The following is a 14,164-nucleotide window of genomic DNA, read 5'->3' as shown; positions in this document are numbered from 1 at the left end:
ACCTAAATATTTGGTTTTTCTGCAGAAACATCTGCAAACCAGATGTTTGTCCAGATCCAACAGATGAAAAACAGTCTGTATTTTCATCAAGATCTCTGTATGAAACCCCGCTTGTTCATTTTAGTTGCCCCTGGGTTTCATATGTCCTCCTTCACCGCCCCCCCTCATGTCGCCTGGTCCGACATGCTATTCGAGCTTTCTTACCTTTCTTTGGACTTTCGGGTAGCGGTGGCGGCGTCTCACTCCCAGGACTCTCGTCAGCTGTTGCATCTTTCTGCTCTCGACTTGTCTTCTGGACTGTTTTAGGTCTGTCCGAGTCCATCTGACCCGATGAAACCCTTCTATGGGTTATATCAACCTTCTTTCTCGTCGGAGATGAAACGGGCAGCCGGCTCTCCACATCGTTCTGCTGCTGTGTTTTTTTGACGTCCGGACTTTCCCCATGTGGTGGGTGTCCACTTTTACCGCTTCTCTCCTCATTTTCCACGTCATTTAGCAAGTTCACAGACTCAAAGTCCTCATCTGATTTGTCCTTACTGAGTTTTTTTCCGGTCCTAGTTTTCGTGGGAGAAATGTTCCCCGACACCGATTTTCCTCCTTTGGTTTCCTCAAAGCTTGGTTTCCTTCCAGGTCTGGCTGCAGTTGTTGGAGATTTCAGAGTCTCTTTGGTCCTAGGTTGTTTTTGTAGTTTGGGCCCTGAGGTGTCCGGCGCCGATGTCTTATCTGGTGTCACTGGCGATTTCACGTCTGCGTCTGATGTTGATCTTTTGGGGATTTTAGACTTTGAACCCGCAGCACCGGAGGGAGCGCGGGTTTGGTCTTTTAATGCTGGCAACATAACAACGGCTCTGTCTCTTTGTGTTGAATTATCACTGGAAGTTTCCACTTTTGTGCCCTCTGTGGAGCCCTTTGCCTTTGTTGGGACATTCTTGGCCTTGTTTCCAGCTGCAGAGGTCGGGGTCTTTGTTCCACTCGCCGTGGTATGTCGGCTTTCTGCTGCTCCTATAACTCCTCGTTTCTGGGCTGCAGCCTGGTCGGCTGCTTGGCCTCTCGCCGCTGATTCTGCAGCTGCTGGCTTCTTTTTGTACATGTCTGACGCTGCAGAAGTGTCATCGAAGTCTGAGGCCTCCAAGTCTGTTTTACCTTTAACTATGGCTTCCGGAGTAATTGCCTCAGAGGGTGAAGACTCGTCTTCTCGTGTGGGCCGATCGAGGGTTGTGTCCTTAAAATCAGCATCGTTGTTGTTTTGGAGGATCAGCCGTCTGTCAGAAAACACAGAAAACATTTAATGACAGCTGTAGACACACTTTATGTATCCACACAAGTAGATAGATCCTACGCTGTGAAAACCACCGAGTGTTATAGCAAAATAGATTCTGGCTTTGTAATACTTTGTTGCATAAATGATAAATAAAAAAAAATGTTTGAAAAATAATTAAATGCAGCATATTTAGACCATCAGTTGTGCCTTTGGAGGCCATTAAGATAAATGTATGGCTAAATATCCAGAGAAGGAAAAGATATCCTGGATATTACAGCCCCCCGGTGAAGTCACTGTTACAACTTGAATCCTCAGGGTCCTCAGATAGCTAATGCTAGCACTATTACAGTGAAGCACGAGTCCAAAGAAGAGTTTACTGCCAACTGGCTCTAAATCCACAGATCCAACGAGCTGCTGACGCAACAGACATGAGAAAGAACAAAGCAGCCATGAAGCAGAGAAAAGAAAAAGAGCAAAAATTACAGCAACACAAGACGAGGACAAAGGAAGACCTGGAGCTGAGCTCACAAGCCCTTCTCCCCTCCCAGAGTGGGTAAATCCACCTGACTGTCCAATACATGGATGGAATTTCTGAGCCTCTGCCTGACTGAGCTTCCACTTTTAAGACAGCAAATAAGAAAACTACTTTTAAAACTCTGTGTTGTCCTTAAAATTATAAATCAGACGCTTAGCAGGGAGATTTCGTCCGAACATCAGAGCAGCAGCTGTAAATGCCAAATGTTTTCCTCAGTTTACACCTGCACAACACGACCAAAGGGAAAAACTGCATCTGCGAGTCTTCATGTGAAAGGTCACATGTTGTAGTGTATTCTGACCTGATTAAGTTCAAATATCGCTCAAACATTTTGTGTCTCTTTTCTAATCATGCCATAAAAATGCTTCACACATGCAGTTTCCACTGTTCTCCTGCACGATGACGGTAAACCTGGATGAACTGTGCCGTCTGTAAAACCACCTGCAGAATCAACCGTGTGTAGAAACTTTAAGCACTCCTCCCGAGGCTGAGCGTTTCCACGGCATCCTGAGGTCAAACATGAGACCTGCTGGTTGTAATGACTAACTGGAGGTAGTGAACGAACACCAAAGGTTAACACAGAACAGCTGACCTACATTTGATAAATCTAGTAAAGTGTCAGAAGCTTAAAGAAGGTGTTTCTGAGTGGCTGGATGTTGGGTGGATGAATATTTCAGCGCCTCCCTGCAGGTTTTAGCCCCATTGTTCAGCTCTGGCATAAAGCACCATGGGAACTCGGAGCTCGGGTTGCATGCAGGCTGAGCTCTGTTTCTCTGGATCAAAGAGGCTGTAAAAGCAGAGGAAAATGAAAACAGACAGACACTCACGGTTTCGCCTCTGTTGTGTTTGAGCTCTTTGAAGTTGAGCCTTCGTCCACACTCGGCTCGGGGCCGGTGTGCACCTCGGCAACAGCTTTGCTCTTCGAAGGCAGACTCACAGTCCTGCGTGTGACCCGGCTTGATCTTGTCCGGTGTCGCTCCTGAACCGGAGGAGAACTCCTTGTTGAGTCTGTGTCCGGCCCCTCCGGCTGCTCCGTGGGGGTCTGAACCTCCCCCACAGTCTGTGACAGGGAGGAGAGTGAATGTGGCAGGCTGCCACTGAGCGGAGGAGTCTCTGAGGGGGTGGGAGGGCTCTCTGGTGCTCCCTCATTCTCTGAGTCGTCCTCTGGAATTACTGTGGCAGGTACGGCCAAAAGAGGAGGCGAGTCTGCTCTAAAGCCCTCCTCCTTTTTCATTACATCCCTTTCTTTCTCCCACTCCACCTCCTCCTCTCCCAGGTGTGTCTCCACCCATATGGCTTTGTGGAACAAGACAGGAGACTCGCCTCGGGGTTTTTCCTCTCTCGTGGTTGCACTTTCTCCCGACAGGCTGCTGGTGGATATTCGAGTGCTCGTCCTGGGTCCTCCTGAGTTTTCCCTCTTCCGGTCCGGAGGCTTTCCCTCCTGTTTGAACAAAGTTATTCCTCTCAGCGCCGTGCTGTGGCCCTTCTCTCCAACCTTCACCGATGCTTTCTTTGATGCTAAGCTTATGGAGGTTAGGTTAGGAGACTTTGGGGACTCCACAGCCTTGGAAAGTGGGATCTGAAGTGACGTCAGTGTGGTCGGGCTGATGATATCATCCTCACTGCTGCTCTCTGGTCTCTTCAGTACTTTTTGTTCCAAATTCACCTGCAGCCGTTTGCTCACTTCCTCCACCACGGATTCAGCGAAGCCCACTTCTGACTTCAAACCGGGATCTGGATCTGGCTCGGTGGCAGATGCAGCGTCTCTGGAAGTCATGATTGCATCCAGCTCCTTCACGCTGCTTCTCCCGGTGCTGTTACTGTCTGCAAACGGCAAGTCCGCCTCTACTGTGACCTGCGAGGCCCTGCTGGAGGCGCTCCGGCTGGAGCTCTGGCTCACAGTGTCGCTGTGCTCAGCATTTAACCCATTTTCTGGCTCAGATTGGGCCGAACGTGGAGACAAGGGGGATGCCGGGGAGCTGTCGGTGGAGGTGCTCGAATGATTCCGGCTGCTGCTCTTCTTCCTCTTGGAGCTGAAGAAGTTGGTGAGACGGCCGAACACTGATTTCCTCTCCTCCGAACTCTAAAAAGAAAAGAGGACAGGCAGGAAAGATGAACACTGAGATGTAAGACTGCATTAAGAATGAAATGTGCACAAAAACAACCTGGTGTACTTCCTCTGAGGTTGAGCTGCATCGTGCGCTCTGCCTGTCCTGGACTCCTTGAAACACAAATACAGTCTGGGCCTAAAGTAATCCCACCACCATCACCTCATTTTTCCTTTTCATCTATTTTTATACATTTGAATCATTTTTGAAGTTCAAGGAAATCCCCTGAAAACAGATCCTGTTATATAATCAGAGCCAAGAACAAGAAAGAAGAGTCTGCAGGTTATTTGGCTCCAAGTAAAAACTGAAGCTTTAAATGTTTGTCGATCCTCGTCAGGCAAACTGAGAAGACGAGAAGGAGCGAGTGTTTGTCAGAAGCTCCAACTAATCCAAATCACTGCTGAGCAGCAGGAACTGCAACATGGCAGCCAGAGAGGAGGCGGCGACGGGGAAACATCATCAAAAACAAACAGCAGCCATTCATTGGAAATAAATGTAAAGTAACTGTCGCAGCAGGATTAACAGTAACAGACTGAGTTTGATATTTCTGCAGAAGCACTGAACAGATAATTACGCTCTGAGCTTTTGACTTTCTCTACATGATTACATGCAATTAGACTTTAAATGTATTTCTGTATTTTTTCCCTGTGAGAAGACTGATGGATGTGTTTGTTCATACGGTGTGTTTATAAAAATCGAACAGCCGATTCTTTCATCCTGATGCTTTAATAAGTGAAAATCAGACTCGGATTCATCTCTCAGTCGAGCTGAGACGAGACGAGCCGGCTTTTCTGTAGAAATGAAAACTGGCAGGTGCCTTCATCGACATACCTTTGAGTCACAGACGAGAATACCTGAAAGATTTTCTAGATAAATATTCTTCCTCACTTAGTCAGAAATGCAAATCGTTGGAATTTACCTTCCTTTAAAAGGTGCGACTGCAATCAATAAGAGTTCTTTCAATTTCAGCTGAAAACATGTTTTATAATTTGGACAGAATATGATCCTGATACACAGACGCAGGTAAAAACAGATCTTTCATAAACTAACTGGTTTTAAGCAGCCAGTTACCCCACATGAGCTTTGAAGGTTTGCCCAAAATGTAGAAACGTTTCAGATTTGGTTGATCTTATCAGCTTCATTTACTCACAAACACATGGATGGACTGGCTGAGTGACTCTGAACAGGAGCAGCTCTCTGTGTAATGTGAGGTAAGCTGTACAGTCAGCACGGCCACACTGTGAACACAAGCTCTTATAACAGCTTATCGTTACCTCACTTTCATTTTTCACTCATACTCATGTTTAAAGCAGCATTTTGTTACATTTTAACCACCTGAGCTCCTTTACTTTGGATATTTGTTCTATTTTGAGCTTATTTACTTTGCTTATAACAAAAGTTGGGAAATACGGGAAGGTCAAACAAAAGCAGAAGCATTGTTAAAGCAAATCCTCTCTTAAAATCTTTCTTATTATGAAATATTTTTGACTATTTTTTGTGTAAAGAGTGAAAAGCTGAACTAAACGCAGACACCCTGCAGTGAATGACACGCAGCAGTAAAACTGAATGACTAACTAAGACACAAACACTTTCATTCCCACAGCTCACAGATTCAAACGGCTCAGAACAAACCCGGAAAACAAACATGGAATATCGGAGCAGGTGGAAGAACAGCAGAGACGTCCACAGTCCAGTTTGAAGCCCGGATGCTCATAATGCACGCACTGCAAAACTAAAGCTGGCAGTTGTCACAAAAAACAAAGAGCACATGTTAGAACAAGAAGCAGGAGCCACAGCAGCTACGCACCATCCTGACTTCCTGGAGTCCAAACTGCAGAAATCCAAGTTCTGTGTCAAAGTTAGTCCCCAAAATCACACAAAACTGCGCCGAGAACCGACGACTAATCACACCTTGTAGAAGAATTCAAACGCTTAAAGCTTCCTCCTCCTCGGGCAGCACTGACTGCCTCTACCTGAGCGTGTCACGGCTCTGAGACGTGGGCTTTGCCTCCTACATCACAGACAGTGTGTGAAAAAAAACAATATTGTGAAAGCCAGCTGGAATTCTCAATCCAGTAAAAAATGAGAGGGTGTGGACGAGGCTGGCGCAGAGCAGCACACCCTTCCTCATTCTAAAGCGTGCGTGTGAATGGGACGCCTGTTATCTGCTGCCGGCTTCACGAACAGATCATTTAGGTCTCAGTGTCGTGTAGAGGAACCACACGGCTGTGACGGAGGAGCATTTCTCTGGGAGACAAACCCATTTCAACACCCTCACTCTGCTTTCCAGCATTTCCATATTTTCACTGAGCAAACAGCAGCTGAGGCCGCCTCAGGCTCAGTTTTTCCAGTTCATATCCAAACAGAAACAAACCACGGAAAACAAAGTGGAAGTGCGGCTACTTTACCTACTTTAAGGGCCTGAAATCCAGAGTGTGTCGAAACCCGGAGGGATTACTCTCCTTCCACCTTTGCCCGCCATGTATTAGTCCACCAACCGCTGCCCTTCTGTTTACCCAAAGCAGGGACAAATGTCAGGTAGGTGGGGACTGAGCTCCATATCAGTGTGAATTATGCCCCACGTCCTTATCTCTTAGACTGTAATAAAAACACGCGGGAAAGATAACGGAGATCAAAATGAAAGAGCGCAGGACGCCTGAGCTTCAGCTTTTACACACGAGCTAATTAAAGCTTCTTATAGTTAGAAATGAACTGCAATCGTTTCACACACTACATATGAAAAGCCTTATAAATATACATTATACTGTATATTAATGAAGGCATTTATTTTATATGAATCTTATGCATTTAACCCAACGTCATTTATTTACTGAGGGCTTTTATTGTTAGTAATTTTGGCATTTTATGTCCCCCATAGGTTTTGGTCCTCCCACAGACACAAATAGCACAGGAGGACGGGTTTGGCAGGTTTCTGTTTATGGGAAGTAGCTCCGGGCCAATAGGATCCAACAGGATTATATGCATGTCATTTTAAAGGAGAAGCACATTGTTACAGTAACTGTTTTTAAAAACTATGTCCACAAACAACATTCTTCATATTCTTTAAGTCTGTAATAAAATATTTGTCCGGACTGACATCAGGAAAATGATCTATGGAGGAACAAAGTCCCAAATGAACGAATGTGTCATTAAACGCAACAACACCTAATAAGTCACAATCAGAGCTGAGTAATATCTGCATTTATTTGATGATTTTAGCATTTTTGGTCTTCCACAGTAATGAACACATATCCAACTGTGTTTTTGTCACTTCCTGTTTGACTCTATACGACTTGAAAGCAGCTGAGAACATGAAGTCATCAGTTTACTGAGCGCAGAGATCAGAGGGTGTAACACCAGGTCAGATTAATGGCGTCAAGGTTAAACTCAGAGTTGCTACCTGACTTAATCACCATGGTAACTGATACTGAACACATCACTAAGTCGGGAGCAGGCTATGATCAGGATTTTAAAATTGGACTTCCACAGATTCTTTTATTTACAGCATGTTTGAAGTTTGATATAGATCATCTGGTGTGTGTGTGTGTGTGTGTGTGTGTGTGTGATGTTAGGCCGTAAACAACCTGTGCAGAAGTCTAAATGTTATTATGCTGGAAACACAGAACACACAGCAGCTCAGTCACTGTTTGTTTTACCTGAAACAAACAGCAGTGACTGTTGCTTTACATGGATCCAGTCTCACAGCTGTAAGCTTCACCTGTCACCAATAAACAGCAGCACTGAGCGCGCTCAGACATAAATTCATCCGCTTGAATGTAAATGCTTATTTTACTGCTGCGAGCACGAAATCAGCAGATTAATGATTTTCTGCAACATTCATCTCTCAGTGTTTTATTTTACCGTTTGATCTTCTCTGTTCTTTAAACGTTTTTGTGACTTTTAATCATCATCTTTTCATCATCACCATCTGCATACGTCTCTGATTGGAGTAAAGCAGCATTTTGTGCAGGACAAAGGTCAAAGGTCACGTGACCCACAAGCGTGCATAGATCCTGAATCTGCAAGCCCGGCGTAACAGAGAACGTTAATAACCATCGTGGTATCGAGATCATCTCAGACTCGGAGGCTTTGTTGATCCAGTTTTGTGAACTTTCTTGGTTGTGTATCTCTGATGAGCTGCAAGCTTTCGGTTCAGTCCTAAATCAACATCTCTGAGAAGTTGAGAGACTCCTCGTCCTCTGAGACCACAGCGTCCATCTTTGTCGTGATGTTCATCTATCGTCCACCTGGGCCTTACACAGAGTTTCTGTCTGATTTCTCAGACTTTTTATCTGATTTAGTTCTGAGCTCAGATAAAATAATTATTGTGGGTGATTTTAACATCCATGTAGATGCTAAAAATGACAGCCTCAACATGGCATTTAATCTGTTATTAGACTCAATTGGTTTCTCTCAAAATGTAACTGTAGCCAGGCTGACAAAAAGTCAGAGCTCTTTTGAGCCAACCATCCCTTTAACGTTAACTAGTAATGACTTCATGAACTTCTTCACAAATAAAATTTTTATCATTAGAGAAAAAATTACCAGTAATCATCCCACAGATGTAATATCTGCAGCTACTCTTAGTACCATCGATGTTAAGTTAGACTCTTTTTCTCTAATTGATCTTTCTGAGTTAACTTCAATAATTACTTCCTCCAAACCATCAACGTGTCTTTTAGACCCCATTCCTACAAAACTGCTCAAAGAAGTTCTGCCATTAATTAATTCTTCAATCTTAAATATGATCAACCTATCTCTAATGATCGGCTATGTACCACAGGCCTTCAAGCTGGCTGTAGTTAAACCTTTACTCAAAAAGCCATCTCTAGACCCAGCAGTCTTAGCTAATTATAGGCCAATCTCCAACCTTCCTTTCATGTCAAAAATCCTTGAAAGAGTAGTTGTCAAACAGCTAACAGATCATCTGCAGAGGAATGGTTTATTTGAAGAGTTTCAGTCAGGTTTCAGAGCTCATCACAGCACAGAAACAGCTTTAGTGAAGGTTACAAATGATCTTCTTATGGCCTCTGACAGTGGACTCATCTCTGTGCTTGTCCTGCTAGACCTCAGTGCAGCATTCGATACTGTCGACCATAATATCCTATTAGAGCGATTAGAACATGCTGTAGGTATTACAGGTACTGCACTGCAGTGGTTTGTATCATATTTATCTAATAGACTCCAGTTTGTTCATGTAAATGGAGAGTCCTCTTCACACACTGAGGTTAATTATGGAGTTCCACAGGGTTCAGTGCTAGGACCAATTCTGTTTACATTATACATGCTTCCCTTAGGCAGGATCATTAGAAGACATAGCATACATTTTCACTGCTATGCAGATGACACCCAGCTCTATCTGTCCATGAAGCCAGATAACACACAACAATTTGTTAAACTGCGGGGATGTCTTAAAGACACAAAGACCTGGATGGCCGCTAACTTTCTGCTTCTTAATTCAGATAAAACTGAGGTTATTGTACTCGGCCCTGAAAAGCCTAGAAATATGGTATCTAACCAGATTCTTACTCTGGATGGCATTACCTTGGCCTCCAGTAACACTGTGAGGAACCTTGGAGTCATTTTTGACCAGGACATGTCCTTCAACGCACATATTAAACAAATATGTAAGACTGCGTTCTTCCATTTGCGCAACATCTCTAAAATTAGAAATATCCTGTCTCAGAGTGACGCTGAAAAACTAGTTCATGCATTTATTACTTCCAGGCTGGACGACTGTAATTCATTATTATCAGGATGTCCTAAAAACTCACTGAAAAGCCTTCAGTTAATCCAAAATGCTGCAGCAAGAGTCCTGACAGGGATTAGAAAGAGAGAGCATATTTCTCCTGTTTTGGCTTCCCTTCATTGGCTTCCTGTTAAATCCAGAATTCAAAATCCTGCTCCTCACATACAAGGTCTTAAATAATCAGGCCCCATCTTATCTCAATGACCTTGTAGTACCATATCACCCTATTAGAGCACTTCGCTCTTGCTCTGCAGGCCTACTTGTTGTTCCTAGAGTATTTAAAAGTAGAATGGGAGGGAGAGCCTTCAGTTTTCAGGCCCCTCTTCTGTAGAACCAGCTTCCAGTTTGGATTCAGGAGACAGACACTATCTCTACTTTTAAGATTAGGCTTAAAACTTTCCTTTTTGCTAAAGCATATAGTTAGGGCTGGACCAGGTGACCCTGAATCCTCCCTTAGTTATGCTGCAATAGACGTAGGCTGCCGGGGATTCCCATGATGCATTGAGTTTTTCCTTTCCAGTCACCTTTCTCACTCACTATGTATTAATAGACCTCTCTGCGTTGAATCATATCTGTTATTAACCTCTGCCTCTCTTCCACAGCATGTCTTTTATCCTGTCTTCCTTCTCTCACCCCAACCTGTCGCAGCAGATGGCCCCGCCCCTCCCTGAGCCTGGTTCTGCCGGAGGTTTCTTCCTGTTAAAAGGGAGTTTTTCCTTCCTACTGTCGCCAAAGTGCTTGCTCATAGGGGGTCATATGATTGTTGGGTTTTTCTCTGTATCTATGAAGCGCCTTGAGGCGACTTATGTTGTGATTTGGTGCTATATAAATAAAATTGAATTGAATTGAATTGAATGTTTGGATGCACAGTGTTTCCACGCTGTGCCGCCTTGATGCTCTGAATAACGACCTCACTTCCTTTTCCCACTATCACAGCTGCTGACTCAGCAAATGTTCTGCAGGAAACTGGAGCCGTGTTTTTACCAAGTGAACAATGTCAGCAGGTTGAACTCGTTAGTCAGTCAAATCCAGCCGAGCGCCGTTTGCTGCTTCAATGAAGATAAAATCATAGGAAATCTGACCGCCTAACACGGCTAATGCAGCTAATCTGCTCCGGATGCACTTCTGATCCATTTCTTCCACTTCGCGCGTCTGAACTTGCCGTTTTTATGTTTCTAAAGTCTCAAACTTTCTGACGTCTTGCAGATTTTTAAATAAAACAGTGTCTAACAAAGAAGTGCTGCACAGGTAGATTTGGAGGAAATGCCCTCGCAGAGCCGTCAGTGCTGCCGTTTATTAAACCAACAGTGACGATTTATAAAGACATCTGCTCGTGTTTGAATACGATGACACGGTCAGCTGGCAGCAAACATGATGGCTCATGAAACAATGTGATCAATCAGCTGATCGAGTCACATAAACTCTGAACCATCTTCATGTTTCTGTTTATTTAAAAAGGACTATGAATAGACTTAAATTCAGTGTGTAAATATGTCAGATTTAGCCACTAATTTTCATCTAAATCACAGTTATGGACAAACAATAAAAACTAAGAACCAGGCCTCAAGAAATCAAAAACTAAATAACTGGACCAGTAAAGTAATGCAAACAGAGCTGAAGCTGAAACCACGACACATAATCTCTTCTCTGCTTTCATCTGGACCTCATGGACGAGGCGCCCGAGAAACAAACCAGAAAATCTCAAAACGGCTAAAAATAAAAATCTGAAAAAAAAAAAAAAAAAAAAAAGCAGATTTGACAACATCTGGAGTGAAAGTGTAGAAGATCACTCTCCTGTGAGAGACGGCAGAGGTCCTAATGATCTGACTCCCAGATTTTCCATCGATCACCAGGATGTTCCACATGTTCTAACTGATGAGACAAAAAAACTAAACACTAAAACCTTCATTCCAGCTCTGAAGCATCTCTGAGCTCAAACTACACAGAGAGGATTAACTGATGATCCAAAGGAAGCAACAAGAACAAACCCCTGACCTATGAGCCGACAGCTGACCGATCAATATCACCCAGAATCCGAGTGATTGTCAGCAGCTAAGAGTTTCTGCACTCGCAGAGTTCAATAAAGACGTGAAGTTAAATTCATTTTGTGTATTTGTTTAATATTGATCTGCTTCTCCTCTCAGGGTGGAATATAAGCTGCTCTGACGTTATGCACACGTAGGTATGCATCTGTAATCTCTGATGATTAACTCAGACCCACCTTGGAGTGTTTGGAGGGTGACATCGGGCTTCCCGGCGCTGCGTTCATGTCGAGGCTGATCACGGACGTCCAGTCAGACTCGGTCTGGTAGCTGAACTCTGTGGAAACGCTCATCTGGTCGGGGTCGAGGCTCCTGGTGCACAGAGGCAGGAAACAGAGGGGAGAGGATGTTATGTCACCGACCTTTGTTTCTGCTCTCATTGTGCTTGTGCGTGTGTCTGTGTTCATTAAAACACACACTTCACAACAGAAAAACACAACAACGTCCCAGGAGATGAACCACTAAGCAAAGCACATCCTCAAATCCTCCAATCTGAACCCCAAACTCAGCAGTTAGCTGAAGTAAACACAAACATGCCGCAGTGATAGAAACACCATCACGTCCTGCTGTCCTCCACCTGAAACACACAACACCACAGAAACATGAACAGCTGTGCACAGCAGCTGCACTTTCTCTCTTTCCCATTATCACTGGTAAGATTTCCAATTACTCTGAAAAATGATGGACTTTAAAAACATGAAGGATTAAAATTAATTTCCCGTCTAAAAGTCAAAGTTCTGCTTAAAACCTCACGATGACTACATCTGTCATTATAATGACAGCTCTCCTGCTAACACACTACAGATAAAGCACCATACCAGACCAGCATGTATGCATGTTATTTAATGTCCTCAAGTGCAAACACACACCCATGCACGCGCACACACACCCACGCAAACACACGTGCTGCTTCACGTCAAAGCTGCTGTGTTGGTTTTCTTCTCACACCTCTGATTGTTTTAGAGGTTAAACAAACGAACAGGCGAGCCAGAAAAATGACACCTGACGAGGAACGCTCGCTCCCTGCATGCACGCCGCTCAGACCGAGCAATTAGAGCGCCGCAGAGGATTGTAGAGCACGTGTGAGGCATGAGGAGATGTAAGTACTTCAAGGAGGAGCGGTTTCATGCAGCGTTTACAGACTGAACGCTGCTGCAGTCGTGCAGGACGTCAGCAGGCCTCCATGTGTTGTGCTCGTCTTCATTTAGAGTTTGACTCCATCATCAGAGTGCAACACAAAGGCAGTTAAACTGTTCCTAACTGGACAGTGAGGCAGAAACCATTGTGTGCGCTCTCTTTATCCCTGCTGAGTTTTCTCTAGCTTTGCTTTTTGCTGCTGACAGCATGAGTCGCTACCTGCAGCCTCTCAGGTGGAACAGGCGAGGACATCCATGGGTGTCATCATGAGGTTTGCTGTGTCTCTGAGCACAGTCTGCAGAGTGAGGAGGAGATGCCAGGAGACAGCTCATCATACGGGGGGGACCTGGAAAGGACCTCCTCCATCAGCAGGATCATGCTGATGGAGGATGGTATGTGCTCCTTTGTGTGAGGAGGAACGGGATGAGCCTTCAGCTGCTCCCTCATGTGACTCCCAAAGTCTCGTCTAACACTTAAGTTCAGCTCTAGATCAGTGAAAGAACGTCTGGTCGACATCATCTGACCACAACAATCTTTCTGTACCTGCAGCTGTCCTGAGCTCACAACTGCTTTTTAAATTAATCTGTTCATTTCTTCACTGAATCAAACTGAGTTTGACACTGTGCTTTAGCTGCCCAAAGGTGTTACCAAGATGGCTGCTAAGTGATGAAATAAACTTCTAGAAGACAGCTGGCTTAAAGTGGGAGGAGCTTGTTTCAGACAGAGGATGTACTAAGGGGCAATACCAAAGCCCAGTATAAGATAAAGAAGGATTATTTTGAACTGTGACTCATGCAAAGCTGCTCTGGTTGAGTCCAAGTGTAAAAACATGGAGCTGGAAACGAGCAGTACAATAACGAATGACAACAACTGTTCATAAAGTTGCTACACTGCGAGGTTTCAAACACAAACAGCAGGACACGAGTGGCTGTAATACCTTCTTAACCCACAAGGAGGCAGAGTTTGACTGTTGCTTGCTGCAGGAACTCACATCAGGTAACGTGACTCAGTTTGTTGTCTGTCGGTCAGATTGTGCAGTTACCTCTGACTGTATCGTGACCTCGTCGTCATGTACAGACTCCTGTCTGTCGTGCAGCTGTGCAGGTGGGACTCGTCTGTGCTTCACACTCTGATCCATGTTTATTTCTTTGTGGTGTGAAACCTGATAAAACAGGCTGATAGCGCTCCTTGATAAGCGCCAGGTGATGTTACATGTGTCTGATGAAGACAATCTGTTCACTCTGATCCAAACTCCTGTTGTGAGGAGCTTTCTATTGATAAACCTTAGAAAGGTTTAAGGTAGTTGGGGGGGAAACGGATGAATCATTGAAA

The 14,164-nt window shown here is 44.4% G+C and overlaps 1 protein-coding gene across 2 annotated transcripts in view; it reads right to left on the bottom strand.

Annotated features, from left to right (window-relative positions):
- LOC113012493 (uncharacterized) overlaps positions 1-14,164 on the bottom strand; it is a 47,268-nt gene that overhangs the window by 17,343 nt on the left and 15,761 nt on the right. For both annotated transcript variants that reach the window (XM_026152742.2, XM_026152743.2), the window contains exons 2-4: positions 11,875-12,007; positions 2,624-3,879; positions 205-1,262 (exon numbers count right to left, since the gene is read on the bottom strand). In XM_026152742.2, coding sequence (XP_026008527.2) covers positions 205-1,262; positions 2,624-3,879; positions 11,875-12,007 — 2,447 coding nt within the window. The remainder of the gene's footprint in view (positions 1-204; positions 1,263-2,623; positions 3,880-11,874; positions 12,008-14,164) is intronic.

Source organism: Astatotilapia calliptera, chromosome 19, assembly GCF_964374335.1.
Source record: "Astatotilapia calliptera chromosome 19, fAstCal68.1, whole genome shotgun sequence".
Classification (NCBI taxonomy): Eukaryota; Metazoa; Chordata; class Actinopteri; order Cichliformes; family Cichlidae; genus Astatotilapia; species Astatotilapia calliptera.
The sequence above is the reverse complement of the archived record's forward strand: the minus strand, read 5'-3'. Positions and strand labels throughout refer to the sequence as shown.